The 13,851-nt window shown below is 41.5% G+C and overlaps 1 protein-coding gene across 2 annotated transcripts; it reads right to left on the bottom strand.

Annotated features, from left to right (window-relative positions):
• Window positions 1-919: 919 nt before the first annotated feature.
• Eif2b2 (eukaryotic translation initiation factor 2B subunit beta) lies at window positions 920-6,881 on the bottom strand. 2 transcript variants are annotated; one of them, XM_004837184.4, is made up of 8 exons: window positions 6,641-6,881; window positions 6,399-6,519; window positions 6,095-6,243; window positions 5,084-5,247; window positions 4,354-4,449; window positions 3,513-3,650; window positions 2,629-2,701; window positions 920-1,469 (listed from the first exon to the last, which is right to left on the bottom strand). In XM_004837184.4, the coding sequence occupies exons 1-8, from the start codon at window positions 6,801-6,803 to the stop codon at window positions 1,312-1,314; spliced, it is 1,062 nt and encodes a 353-aa protein (XP_004837241.1). In that variant the 5' UTR covers window positions 6,804-6,881; the 3' UTR covers window positions 920-1,311. The 2 variants fall into 2 exon arrangements, with proteins under 2 accessions (XP_004837241.1, XP_004837242.1); XM_004837185.4 differs by having other exon boundaries at window positions 2,635-2,701; window positions 6,641-6,880.
• Between the last annotated feature and the right edge of the window lie 6,970 nt (window positions 6,882-13,851).

Below are 13,851 nucleotides of genomic sequence, written 5' to 3'. Positions count from 1 at the left end.
CATGTGTCACCATGCCCAGCTTTATTCCCTTTAAAGGGTAACAACAGAGCTAGCTGCCTACAGCTTAGCAGTTATAGAAGGCTTAAGCAGATAGCATTTACAAGTTAGTTTTCTAGAGATTTTCCATCTAATAGAATCAGGCGCTAACCAGCTGCAGCTAACTCCTGCCACTTGGAAATGTAGAACAGGAGTTGACAAATCTGAGTTTTTGAGAAATCTAAATTTTTAAAATATGCACTCTCCAGAATTAAAAATATTACTAACTCATTTAAGTGAAATGCTGGATAGACCAGTCAAAATGTTTTCAATCTAGACTGCTCTCACACCTTTTTTTTTTTTGGTACCAGGGATCAAACTCAGGACCTTGTGCTTTGAGGCAGGCAAGGTGCCACTGAGCTAAATCCCTGGCCCTCTCACACCTTTCTTTTGAAACCTTTACTGCACTGTACATATAATGTTCTGGAGTGTAAATGTCACAACTTATTTAAACTTTCCTTTATTGCTAAACACTTAGATCATGACACTATAACTACTACATTGAATATTCCTGTATATTTCTTTGTGTGCTTGTATAAATAATTCTAGAAGGGTAAGTTCCAAATTGCCTTTTAGAACGTTATACCAGTTTACAGTCCTATTAACAGGAAACGAGAAGGTTCTTGTAGAGTGTTAAAGACTCCCAAGGCACCCCTGAGATCAGAGGGTGTCATTTTAGGTGACTGATGGTCAGAGGTCTCAGAAATACCACCTTAGGTGACTAACAAGTTGGGGCCAGTTCCAGTAAATTATAAAAGGAAACTGTAAATACTTTCATTTGCACTTCTATGTTTTAGACTTTTCCCTCAAGAAAACACACAAAAGCAGCTCTGCTGCTGCTATTTCAGTTCAATGAGAGCTCAGGACAATAAATAAACTCAGCAACCTTCCAGTAGCTTTTATTGGCACAGCCTAGGAAAAGGTGTGGGAGCCACTTCTGAGTAAAAACCTGTATACCAGCAAGGTAGTCAGTGTTATGCTTAACACACCAGTGACCAGAAAGTTGAAGTTTCTGAAACAGATGCATCCAGGTCACCAAGAGGCTCCAAAATCAATAGGTTCAGCCTGGCTGCTCTGTTAAGACTTGAAAGGCAAGAAACAGCCCTGGATGCAAGCCTTGTGATGGGATGACTGAGACGGCAGGAAGTCACAGCAAGTTGTTTTAGGTTGACTCTGTCCACTCCCCCACTGCTGGGAGTACACACTGCAGCCGCAGCACTGAGTTTCCTCTCGGGTCTGTCTGCCTGAGCACGTTCTGCTTAGGATGAGTGGTAGTCACAGGACGTGATCATCAGGGTGATAGAGCTCACTCATCAGGCGGTAGATGTAAGAAGGTGCGTTCCCACCAATGTTGGAGATAAAGAGGGTAATGAGCTCTGGGGGCACGTAGTCAAATACAGGGCAGTGAACGCTGACCTTTTCTAGAATATCTCCTGAAAGGCAATCACACATGCTAAAGATGAAGCTGAGGATGCTCCTCTAATAACTGAGTAACGCATGGAGTAGGTTCAATAATGCAGGCATATTCGCTACCCAGGAAGGAGAGCTGTGGCAAAACACAAACTAGAGGAGATGACTCCCAGATTATGATCCTGCAATGCCTTTGCATAGCACCTGAATAAGATTCAAACTTCAGACTGCAACCTTTAAGATCTGGCCCCACTGCATCACCACACTAACTATAATTTATGTGACTCTCCTTTATGTTCATTACTCTCCAGCCACATGGCCATCTTTTTTCCAGCTGGCAGTGGATGTGTCCCTTTCAGCCTTTGCACCAGTGCCTGGCAAACTCATCCCCAATCTTCGCTGGTGGGTTCTGTTCATTCAGGACTCAGCTGCAATGTCCTCTCACTAAGACCCTCCCCCATTCTTAGGCAGTCACTCGGGCACTTTTTTTTTCTTTTTTCTTTTTTTTTTTTGCAGTACTGGGGACAGAACTCAGGACCTTCTTGGCCACTTTCTAGCACATCACCCTTACTTGTTTTCTTCCTAAAACATCCCAGGACCTGACATCCTGTCTGTACCTGCAATAAAATGTAATCTCTGGGGAACAGGGCCTTATCTGCTCTGTTCACTGTCATACTGCCCATGTCTGGCTATAGTGGGTACTAAGAGGCCAGCTTAACTGCTAAGGAGGCAGGAGCAGAGCTGCTGCCTTCAGAAGCAGCCAGAGAAAAGGACCTCAACACATGAGTATGTCCAGGATAACGCAAGTTTTACAAGTAGTAACATTTCAGAGCCTGCTTCCTTTGGCAGCCAAGTCATCAACATGACTCCCTACAGCGACTGAAAATAGGTCCTTCTTCCCTACTTGGTTGTGGCCTGTATTTTAAACAAGGTACAAAGCCAAACCCGGTCAATGCTGGGCGACCAACCCACCATGGGCCTCCAACAACTCAGTTAACACATACTAGTCTTAGAACAAATTAGCATGGCCTAGTGCAGCTCCCCAAACACTAGAATTCTAGAAGCTGCTAATGCAAACAGTGCTCTCAAGAAGTATGATTTTTAAAAAACACAACCTGACAGCATTCAATCTTATTGAAAACCAAAACAGAAGACAACACACACACACACACACACACACACCTGTACCTTCTGTAAAAGGGAGAACTTCTTCAGGAGCTACAAACTTGTGAAATGAATCTTCTTCATTGGGGAACTAGAAAAGAAAAAAAAAAGATGCTTAAAAATTCCACTCCTAGAAAAGTACCCAGGAGAATTCAAAATCTACATCCACCCAGAAAAAAAATTTACACACAAATGCTTAAAGCAGCATTATTCACAAAAGCCAAAAGGTGAAACCAACCCAAATGTCAACAAATAAATAGGTAAACTCTGGCATACTAACACAGTGGAACATTATTCAACCTTAAAAAGAAAAGAAATTCTGACACGTTACAATATGGATGAATCCTGAAAATGTTCTGCTAAGTGAAAGTCAGACACAAAATGTCACATATTGTATGATTCCTTTATATTAAAAGATCCCAAATTGGCCAATCCATAGAGATAGCAGCTTCACCGTTACTATGAGATGAGAAAAGGGGGAGATTACTTAACAGGTACAGGGTATTTTTCTGGGATGACAAAAAGTTTTGAAGCTAGAAAGTGGTGGTTACACATGCAGTGAATGTACTAAATTCCACTAAATTGTACATTTTAAAATGGCTAATTATGTTATATGACTTTCACCTTAATTAAAAAATACACAGACCAATAAATAGACTGTATGCAAAGCAAATAGCTTCTATCACTGATAAAACAGCTCTTCACTTAGCAACTGCTTGTATTTAGGCCACAGAGGACAGACCTTATGACAAGACAAATAAAACTGATCCTATGATCCTAGTTTCAACCTGTTTAGCATTTTCAGAAAACAGCTGGGGCAATGCGGGTGCTGGCAACCGTGCACACAGGGCCTTGCTCCCTTCTCTGCCGCCTAACTGGTAGAGACAGAGCCACAGACCTACCTGTGGGGAAAGCTTAAACATGGGTGCACAGACGATGAGTGGGGTGGAATGGTGCTTCGCTGCCAGCGCCAGTGTGTGAGTTCCTGTCACAGCTCTCAGGGCACCATTGGCCAGGATGGTCTTTGTGCCGATGATCACCTTTGGGACAGGAAGAAAAATGTGAGCCATCCTGGGAGTCAGGGATTACAAGGGCAGCTGGCCACAAGAGGCTGAATGCTCAGGCCTCCGCCTGGACATCCTGAGGGACCACAGACTAACAGAGGGAAAGGGATCAAAGATTCAGTACTATAGATTCCTGCCTCCCCAAGGAAAGAATGACAGTAGCATGTGACAGGAAACTGCAATTCCTACTGCATTTCACCTTGCTGGAAATCTCTATGCTGTACCTCCAGAGCAGCCAAGAGCTGTTTTCATTTATCACCCACCATGGCCAAGCTCTTTGACTAATCCCCGGCATCTGCAACTTTTAGCTTGGCTTCAATGCTAGTGAGAAACAGTGATAAACATAAAGAGTGAAAAAATTTGGTAATAGATTTGATTTGATTTTTTATTTTTGTGAGACAAGGCCTCACTATGTAGTTCAGGCTATCCTTGAACTCACTATGTATCCTAGGCTGGCCTCAAACTTGTGATTCTCCTGCCTCAGCCTCCCAAGTGCTGGGATTACAGGTGTGTGCCACACACTTGGCTCGGTAATAGATGTTAAAAGCATAAGTATGGAGTTTCAAAAGGTACTAGAAACTTTCTTCTCTTACTGTGAACATTTTAAGAGGGGAAAAAATAAGTATTTTTTTCAGTATAATCTTCACAAACTCAACACATTGACTCTAAAAATACCTACCTTGTTGACTCTCGACATAACAGCAAAAATAGCAGCATCAGTCATGACAGTTGTTTCAATTCCAGCTTTGGATAAATTGACAGCCATTTCATGACCCTGCAATAGGAGGGAAAGGCTATTGCTGGGAGAGAAAGTGACAGACAGTGAAAAGAGCTTTCAAATATAGCTGGATCTGGGGAAATTCTGTGACACAGACATATCTAGCACACAATTTCTAACACATAACTCATTTTTCTGGCTAGGATTAGTATTTTCTGGTGAGTTGCAGCAAAGCCCAGGGGAAGCTAATAAATATATATTACTCTGCAGCAGCACTAGAGTGCCCACAAAACTGGAAATACAACTTGCTTGCGTAATCAAGCATAGCTAACAAGATAGGTTCTGGCTCATTATTTTACAACATCCTGCATCCTTACATATTTGTTTGTTGAGAACTATCATTTAATTAAGGATTGAGTGAGATCAGAACAAGCACTAGTCATCCTCAAAGTAATATATACTCTATTTTGATTCCTAAAAGAACTAATATTTCCCTCTTTAGACCCAGCAGTTCACCCATCTTTCTTAAACCAGTGAGCTTTAAGATGCTCACTGGATGAACAACTTGACCCTTAATGGTATATCTTTTTAATGTCTCAATGTCTTCCCTATCATTTCAAAGTTGGCATAGACCCCATCCATTCCCCTCTTCATTTTTGATTTTTCTTAACAACTCCAACAGTCCCCATACCTGGCAGAAAGGAGCACACTCTGCCACAATAACATGGAATTTCCTCTTTCGGGCAGCCTCTTTAAGGAAGGCCTCTACTGTTCTCGAAAACCCAATGGTCATGATCACCTCGTTGGAGTGGATGTGCTCCAGAGCCTGAGCTGCAATGTTCTCCGTTGTGCCTTCTGCAAGAACAGTTTTGCAAGGAAAATATGAAGCTGCGATGCTATAGTGCAGAGATGTGACAGTAGCATGGAAAGGGTTTCTGCCCTTCACATATACTGCCTCTCTGGCAGACCTTGGTACCAAGGGATAATAAGCTTAAAGTGAAACGTCACAATTTCTTAAAAGCCCCATTCCTCTGAGATCTTCTACTTCTCAAATTCTCAAGCTACACCTCTTTTGCATCAGCAGCCCTGCCCATCAACTATCTTCCTGCCACTCTACCAGCTTCTTAAATAGCTCCTGAAGAAAACGAATTCATGAAAGAAACAGCAATCTGGGGAAATCCTAAAGTGCTGACTGTGAGCTAAACAGATTTCCCCTAAAGCAACTCTTCCTACAAATTGGCCACAACGCCTCAATCTGAGAGGAGAAGAAAAATGGGGGCAGGGTTTAGAAGCTGTAGTTTGGGGCACAGATAGAACCTAGCTTCTTCATCCCCTGAGGAACTCTGCCTGTAATGAACATCTGTCTTGGGTCACAAAGATGAGGATGAAGCTAGGATATATGTGTGTATAAAAATTAAAGAAGTTTAGTGAAGGAGGCATTGTCAAGTGTGTTTTTAGAGTTCGTTTTCTTTACAATGAAAATGAACCTCTGGTTGCCACAGTGGATCAACAGTCTATGGAGAGTTTGTACGGATAGAGAAGGTCACTTTAGTCCTGCTACCTGTTCCACCCATTCCTAATCAGCATGGAAGACAAACTGCTGGGAACCAGAGGACTGGTAATCGCTCCCACTTCTGCTGAAAAACAACTTCTGGGGGCTTCGGTTTCAAAACCTGAACCACCCAGTAATCAGATCTCTTACCCAGCTCCACCAGCAGCTCATTAATTGCCTCAATGATGTTGGACTGAAGCTGGGCATAATGTAAGCTGAAATCCTCGCTCAGGCCTCCGGATGTCAAGAGTTTGTGCAGGGACTCCTGCTGATCGCTCTCATCGCTGCGTCCATGTAGTCTATGGAGGCAACAAGACCCAGAGTGAGGTGGGGGGAAGTTGTGGTCAGGTAAGTAACAGGAGCTCTTCAGCAACACTAGAGGCTCCAAGCATGGAGAAGGAACATGCAAAAAGCGTCCCTAGGTCCAACCCGGTGCCCAGGCCATGAGCCAGACCTGCCATACTCTTCGCGAATGATCTTGAGCACTCTCCGCACCATGTTTCCCACGGTGGTCTCGGAGGGCTGTGCTGCCATCATCCTCCTGCCCTCTCTGCGGATCAACTCCATCAGCTCCCCTAAAGCCGGAGAAAGAGGGGCCGAGCGGGGCCAGTGCGCGACAAGTCCTGAGCGACTTTTTGCCTTGGGGTCGGGAATGAAAAGGGGACGGGGACGCGAAGGCAGCCTGGCCTGCCTCACCAGCATTACTCCAGCGGTGGTCAGTGATGATCCGGCGTAGCAGCCCTAGGGTCTCCCGAGCCATGTCCTCAGAGCTACGCTGCCCGCCGCCCCGCTTCAGGGTCTCCACGAAGCTTTCGATTGTCTCAGACAACTCGAAGCCTTTCGCCGAAGCTCCCGGCATCTTGACAGCAGCCGGCAGACCAGCAAAACCCACACCTGTAGGACGGCAGTGTTATACTTCCGGGGCAGGAGAGATCAACTTCCGCTCCGCGAGAAAAATTCCAGTTTGAGCAGGGGCAGGTTCGTCCCCTCCGTCTGCCTGGGCCAATCAGAGACGCGGAGCTCGGGTCCTTCGGTTCCAATCGAGCTTCCGCGCGCCTCCAGAAGGCGGACCGGAAGTGACCTTCTCTGGCCCCCTCAGACGTTAAACACCAGGGACTCGTTTGGCTAGAATGGATAGGTAGTCCCGTTGCTATGGGAACAGCAAGTCCCTTAGCTTCCACACCACTAACGAGATTACATTGTAGAAGTTGCCGCCCTCCTTTCTAGCCCGGCAGCTTCTGTCGGCCTGCAGTCTTGACACAGCTCTGACTGCGACGTTCACAAACCACTGCACCTCCGCAGAGAATGGATTCTAGTGTCTTTATGTTGCATGGTACTGTTTGTGCACATCTTTCTAATAGATTCAGCTCTCTGAGGATATTTTTTGCTTTTGTATTCTCACGGCCTAGCACATGTAATAGAAAACAAAGGAATCAGGAATGAGGAGACTTCCTACCCAAAAGGAGCTTCAAAGTAGAAGCTAATCAGGGAGCAAAGATGAAGTACTTTGATTTGGGCAGATTTGCCCTCCTGCAGAGGCTGGGGAAGTCTGTATATATAATGTAATAAGTTACTGTTTACTTAAAGCTCACTGTGTGTTGGACATTGTGTGTGAATTGCTTCATCTAATACAGCTCAGCAAGAGGCACTCTTATCCCCATTTTACAGATTGGGAAACAGACCTGATTTTATGCAGTTAGGAAGAGTTCAAACTTAAATCCATGTCTATCAGAACCCAAAGTGTGTATAATAGAAAATCTTTGGATCCCTTCTATTGAACATTCACTCAATGATTTGGGTGAAGGAAGAGTGACATTCTTACCGAGGATTGAACTCAGGGCCTTGGCACTTGCGAGGCAGGCATGGCACCACTGAGCTAAATCCCCGGCTGTAAAAGAAAATCTGTTTCCTTAAGATAGATTCCTCAAAGTAGAATCTTTAAGCACATATTTTTAATCCTTTTGTTACAAGTGACAACCCATGAACCAAAATCTGCAACAAATTATTAAATCTTAGAAATATATGGAAAAGAAAAATACATAATAACAAAGGGAAATTTAAACCTGGGGTGCAAAGTGGTTCAGTATTTGAAAATCAATCAATATAATACATCACATTAACAATCTAAGAATTAAAAGCACATGATCATATCATAGTTGATGCAAACTAGTTGACCAAATCCAAAGTTTCTTCGAGATAAACTCAGAAAACTGGGAATAAAAAGGAACTTCTTCAACTTGATAAAAGGCAACTACAAAGTTATATATGTAAAATCACACTTTATGTGAAAGACTACTTTCTCTGAAGATCAGAAACAAGGTAAAAGTACCTACTCTCTGTACTCCTATTTAACATCATATGTAAAGTCCTAACCATTGCAATAAGGCAAGAAAAAGAAACAAAAAGCATACAGAATAGAAAGAAAACTGCTCTTATTTACAGAAGGCAATAAAACCTAGAACTAACAAGTGTGTTTAGCAAGGATGCAAAGTCATAACACAAAATGGATCATATGCATATATATGTATATATATATATACACATATATATATACATATATATATATTTAAAAATCAGGAACTGTCTTTGACAAAGGGGCCAAAAACATGGAAGAAAGGCAGCCTGTTTAACAAATGGTGCTAGGAAAACTGGCTATCTACGTACAGAAGATTGAATCTAGACTCCTTTTCTCACCATATATCAAACTAAAATCAAAATGGATCAAAGATCTAAATATTAAATACTTAATATGTGGTAAAACAAAATAGGTAAAACTCTTGAAGACATAGGCACAGGCAAGGACTTTCTGAACAAAACTCTAACTGCACAAGAGACAACACCAAGAATCAACACATGGGATCATATCAAATGAAAAGGCTTCTGCACAGTAAAAGAAAACCAACAGAATAAAGAGACAACCTGTAGAAGGGAAAAAAAATTTTGCCAGCTATTCCTCAGACATAGGACTAATATTTAGAATATATAAAAAACTCAAAAATATTAGACCCTCTTCAAATAAAAGACCCAATCAAAACATAACTGAAAACATAAAACATCAACTGAAACATAACATAAACTGACATAACATAAACATACACAAAACATAACATCAACTGAAATGAGCAGACACTTCTCAGAAGAAATACAAATGACCAATAAATAAATGAAAAAGATGTTCAATGTCTTTGGCCATCAGAGAAACGCAAATTTAAACAACACTGAGATTCCATCTTACTCCAGAAAGAATGGCTATCATGAAAATAACAACAAATGTTGGGAAGGCTGTGAGGTTGGGAGTTGTGGGAATGAATGTAAACTAGTGAAAATCAGTATGAGATTCCTCTAAACACTGAAACTAAAAATTCCATCTGACCCAGCTAGTCCCCTTGTAGGTATCTTTCTGGAAGAGGTAAAGACATCATTTTACAGTGATACATGCATGCCCATGTTTATAGCAGCACAGTTCACAATAGCTAAATCTTGGAAGTGGCCTGTATGTCCATCAACAGGTGAATGGATAAAGAAAATGTGGTGTTTATACACAGTGGAGTACTACTGTGCAGTAAAGAAGGAACATCTTGAGTCATTTGTAGAAAAATGAAATCACCTTGAGACCATAATGCTAAGTGAAATAAATCAGACACACAAGCTTAAATGTTGCATTTTTCCCTTATAGGAGAAACCCAAAATATAAATAAAGAGTAAAATTAAAGATAGATAATAGGAAATAAAGAAAAAAGAGATGGAAAGGTGAGAATGAGGGTAGGGAAAAATGCAGCTGAGAGGGAATGAAGGGGAAGAGGGATGTAAAAATAATTAAAATATATTACCAACTCCTTAAAATGAATGTAGTCATTATGTACTGAAAACATGTACTGATAAAAATTTATTAAATGGGAAAGGACTTAGAAGTTAGATTTAATCTATAACTTTTCAGAATTAATAATTATTGCAGGAGTAAAAATAGCTACCATGTCAAAGAAAAGAAAAGAGAAAAACCCAATGGAATAAAGACACAACCCAAAGAATGGGAGAAAATCTTTGCCAACTACTATTCTGATAGGTATACAAAGAACTAAAAAAAAAAAAAAAAACCAAAAATCAAGTGACCCAACCAATAAATGGGCATATAAATTGAACAAACACATCTCAAAGTAAGTACGAAAGGTCAAAATATGAAAAAATATTAAACATCTTTAGCCATTAGAGAAATGCAAATGCAGACTTTATTGACATTCCCTCTCAATGGTCAGAATGGCCATCATCAAGAATAAAAAGTAAGTGCTGATCAGAGTGCAGGGAGAAAGGAACTCTTCAATTAGTACAACCACTATAGCAATCAGTATGGCAGGTCCTCAAAAAACTAAAAATGGAATTACCACATGAGTTATATACTCCTTGGTATTTACCAAAAGAATGAAGGTCAGCATATTATAGGGATGCCTGCATACCCATGTTTATTGTAGCACAATTCACAATAGCTAATATATGGAACCAGTTTAGGTGCCCATCAACAGATGAATAGGTAAAGAAAATGTGGCATATATACACAATGGAGTATAATTCAGCTGTGAAGAACAAGATTATGTCATTTAAAAGAAAATGGATGAAACTGAAGATCACCTTGTTAAGATTTTTTTTTTGGTATCAGGGATCTAACTCAGGACCTTGCGCTTGCAAGGCAGGCATGGTGCCACTGAGTTAAATCCCCAGCCCAAGAAAATAAGCCAGATAGGGCTGGGGATTTAGCTCAGTGGTTCCACCGCCTGCTGCGCAAGCACAAGGACCTGAGTTCGATCCCCAGTACCAAAAAAAAAGAAAGAAAATAAGCCAGATAGGGCCAGGGATTTAGCTCAGTGGTTCCGCCACCTGCCTCACAAGCAAAGGTCCTGAGTTTGATCCCTGGTACCAAAAAAGAAAAAAAAAAGAAAGGAAGGAAAGAAGGAAGGAAGAAAGAAAAGCAAAGCCAGACTGAGGTAAGTATCATGTTTTCTCTTATGTGTGGAATCTAAAAAAGATGACATGAAAGTAGAACGGAGACTGTAGTAGACAAGAGAAGAGAATAAGGAGAGGGAGAGGGAATATAAGAGAAGATATGACCCAAATATTTGGATATATGAAAATATACATTGTAAAATATAAAAATGTATTTCAGAAAAAAATAAAATAGTTTTATTCCTATAAATGGAAATTCAGAAGAAATTAGAACTATTGGTTCTCTTTCTGCTACTACAATGAAACATCAGAGGCAGGATAACTTTGTTTATTTATTTTATTTACTTTTTTTTTTTGGTACCAGGGATTGAACTCGGGTCTTTGTGCTTGCACAGCAGGCAGTGAAACCACTGAGGTAAATCCCCGGCAGCTAACTTTATTTTTTAAAGATGTTTAATTCAGCTCACAGTTCTTGAGGTTAAAAGTCCAAGGTCAGGCAAGAAGGCAGGCAGTGGGGACTTGGCCTTTGGTGATACCTTAAAGGTGAATGCTGTCACAACTGTCACATCTGCAGGAAGAGATCAAATCTTGAAACAGGAAGCCAAGGAGAAGGAGTGGGACCAGGTTTTCTACTTTTATAGTAGCCTTCTTGGGAGAACAAAACTATGTCATTTAGGGCCGGGGATCTAGCTCAGTGGTTCTGGCACCTGCCTTGAAAGCACAGGGTCCTGAGTTCAATCCCCGGTACCAAAAACACCAAAAACAACAACAAAAAAACTATGTCATTTAGAAGAAAATGGATGGAACTGGAGGTCATCTCATTAAACAAAATAAGAATGAAACTATGGCAAGAAGAACAAAACTGTCATTTACAAGAAAATGGGGCTCATGAGAACTATTTTAATTCTTCCAAGGACAGCCACTCAGTGACCTAAGGATCACTCACTAGGTCTCATTTCTTACAGTCTTCACCACCTTCCAGTGTCACTACACTAAGGACCAAGCTTCCAACCACATGTACCTTAAAGGGAAAAATACAAAATAGGTAACAGAAAATGAAGAGCAAGACCTTTTACAAGTGGGAAGGCGAACAAGAGCTGGAGCGAGGTGGGAGAGGGAAAGGGGAAATAAAAAAATGAAGATGTGTTGGGCTGGGGATTTAGCTCAGTGGTTCCACCGCCTGCTGCGCGAGCGCAAGGACCTGAGTTTGATCCCCGATACCAAAAAAAAAAGATGTGTTATGTACATGTACTCACTCCCTACAATGAACATAATCATTATGTACTGCAAACATGTACTAATAAAATTATTATTATTATTTTTGGTACCAGGGATTGAACTCAGGTCCTTGCACTTGAGAGGCAGGTGGCAGAACCACTGAGCTAAATCCTTGGACCTCAATTTTAAAACAATAATTTAAAAAAGAAACACATTCAAACAATAACAGGAGGCAACATGCACAAATAAACATTTCACACACACACACATACATATACACACAAAAAACCAACAAATGTGAAAAAAAGGAACAATATCATTAGCAATGAGGAAAATGCAAATTAAAACAATGATGTCTAGAACACTTTCTTTTCACTAAAATATAATACCCAATACCTACAATTTAAAGAAAGATTTGTTTCAGTCCATGTTTAGTTGGCTGCAAAGAAGAGAGTGGCAGAGGATCTGGAGGAGGAAAAGCTGCTCAGGTTATGGGGGCTAGGAAGCAGAAAGTTAAGGAGGGAGCCAGGAAGGGAAATCCACCCTTCCAGCCCAGCCCACGGTGACCACCTCTTGTGACCAGATCCTGGCTCCTATCAACACGTCAGCTATAGCGACCCATAATCCAATCACCTTCCAAACACAAGAGGCTCTGGGGGCCATTTTAGATCTAAACCATAACAATGCTATATCATTTTAGACCTACCTGGCAGGTGGCAGAACCACTGAGCTAAATCCCCGACCTGAAGATATGTGATAATACCTTGTATGTTAGTTACTTTTCTCTCGTTGCTGAGACAAAAATACCCAAAACTGATTGTGGAACAAAAGACTTCAGTCCTTAAGGGGGATAGGAAGGGGCCTGCTGATCAGTTGGCCTTATATTCAATGGTGTTTTGTTTTGTTTTGTTTTTGGTATCAGGGATCGAACTCAGGACCTTGCGCTTTCGAGGCAGGTGGCAGCACCACTGAGCTGAATCCCCGGCCCTATATCCAATTGTTGATCCACATGTGGAAAGTCTACCTTGGAGCCCATGGCGCATGTGTCAGTGCAGATGGGTATGAGCTGAGCAGAGTAGGAGAAAAGGCCGCTGGAGTGGGGGAAAAGGCCACTGACAGCCAAATGTTTTGGCATAGCTGTCCACAGCAGGGGACCAGAAGATATGGACCTGGCTCATCCAAACTGTTGCTTTTCTCTGTGGAGTACTTGATAGCTTGCCCTGAACTTGGGCAGCCTTTGTCTAGTGCCAAAGGTGTTTGTGTCTCCCCATGGGTCATGAACTCATATGGAGTGCTTCCTTCCCATAGGTTTTAGTAATTTTCCTTCTCCTTTTCTGACCCCCTTTCAGGCTTTCAGGTATCAGTGTCCCAGTTCTCTAGTTGTTGGTTCTGGATAACTCAAAAACAGGGTTAAGAGGTACAGTGTCATACTATCCTGTAAGAAGAAAAATCTGTCTGTTTAAAGCTCTCATTGCTGCTTCCGTTAGAGCCAGTGAGTGAATGGAGCGGGCTGTAGCTGACTCATCTAATCTGGGTCCTGAAACCCTGCCTAAGAGCTGTTGCTTCTGGGGGTTACTTGCTGATATTGGTTTGCTCTCTTTTTACTTAGTTTTGCCTTCATTGTGATAAATGTGGCTTTAAGTTTATACTGCTGTTTAGAAGGACATGGTGCTTGACTTTTGAGATTCTGTCACCAGATGTGTATGTTTTATGGCTTAATCTAGTGTGTACAGTTTTCTGTAGGGATGAGTCTT

Source organism: Heterocephalus glaber, unplaced genomic scaffold (genome assembly GCF_053883595.1).
Source record: "Heterocephalus glaber isolate CG9 unplaced genomic scaffold, H.glaber_assembly_v1.0 deba00001608, whole genome shotgun sequence".
NCBI classification, from domain to species: Eukaryota; Metazoa; Chordata; class Mammalia; order Rodentia; family Bathyergidae; genus Heterocephalus; species Heterocephalus glaber.
Note: the sequence above shows the minus strand (reverse complement) of the source record. Positions and strands in the feature narration are given on the sequence as shown.

What these genes read in the sequence shown, in the direction of transcription:
- Eif2b2 (XM_004837184.4), bottom strand. Translation starts at nt 6,803, where the DNA reads ATGCCGGGAGCTTCGGCGAAAGGCTTCGAGTTGTCTGAGACAATCGAA. An exon ending in ATTCGCGAAGAGTATGGCAG is followed by an intron (nt 6,244 to 6,398) that starts GTCTGGCTCATG and finishes TTGCCTCCATAG; the next exon opens with ACTACATGGACGCAGCGATG. An exon ending in TGTTTAAGCTTTCCCCACAG is followed by an intron (nt 2,702 to 3,512) that starts GTAGGTCTGTGG and finishes TTTCTTTTCTAG; the next exon opens with TTCCCCAATGAAGAAGATTC.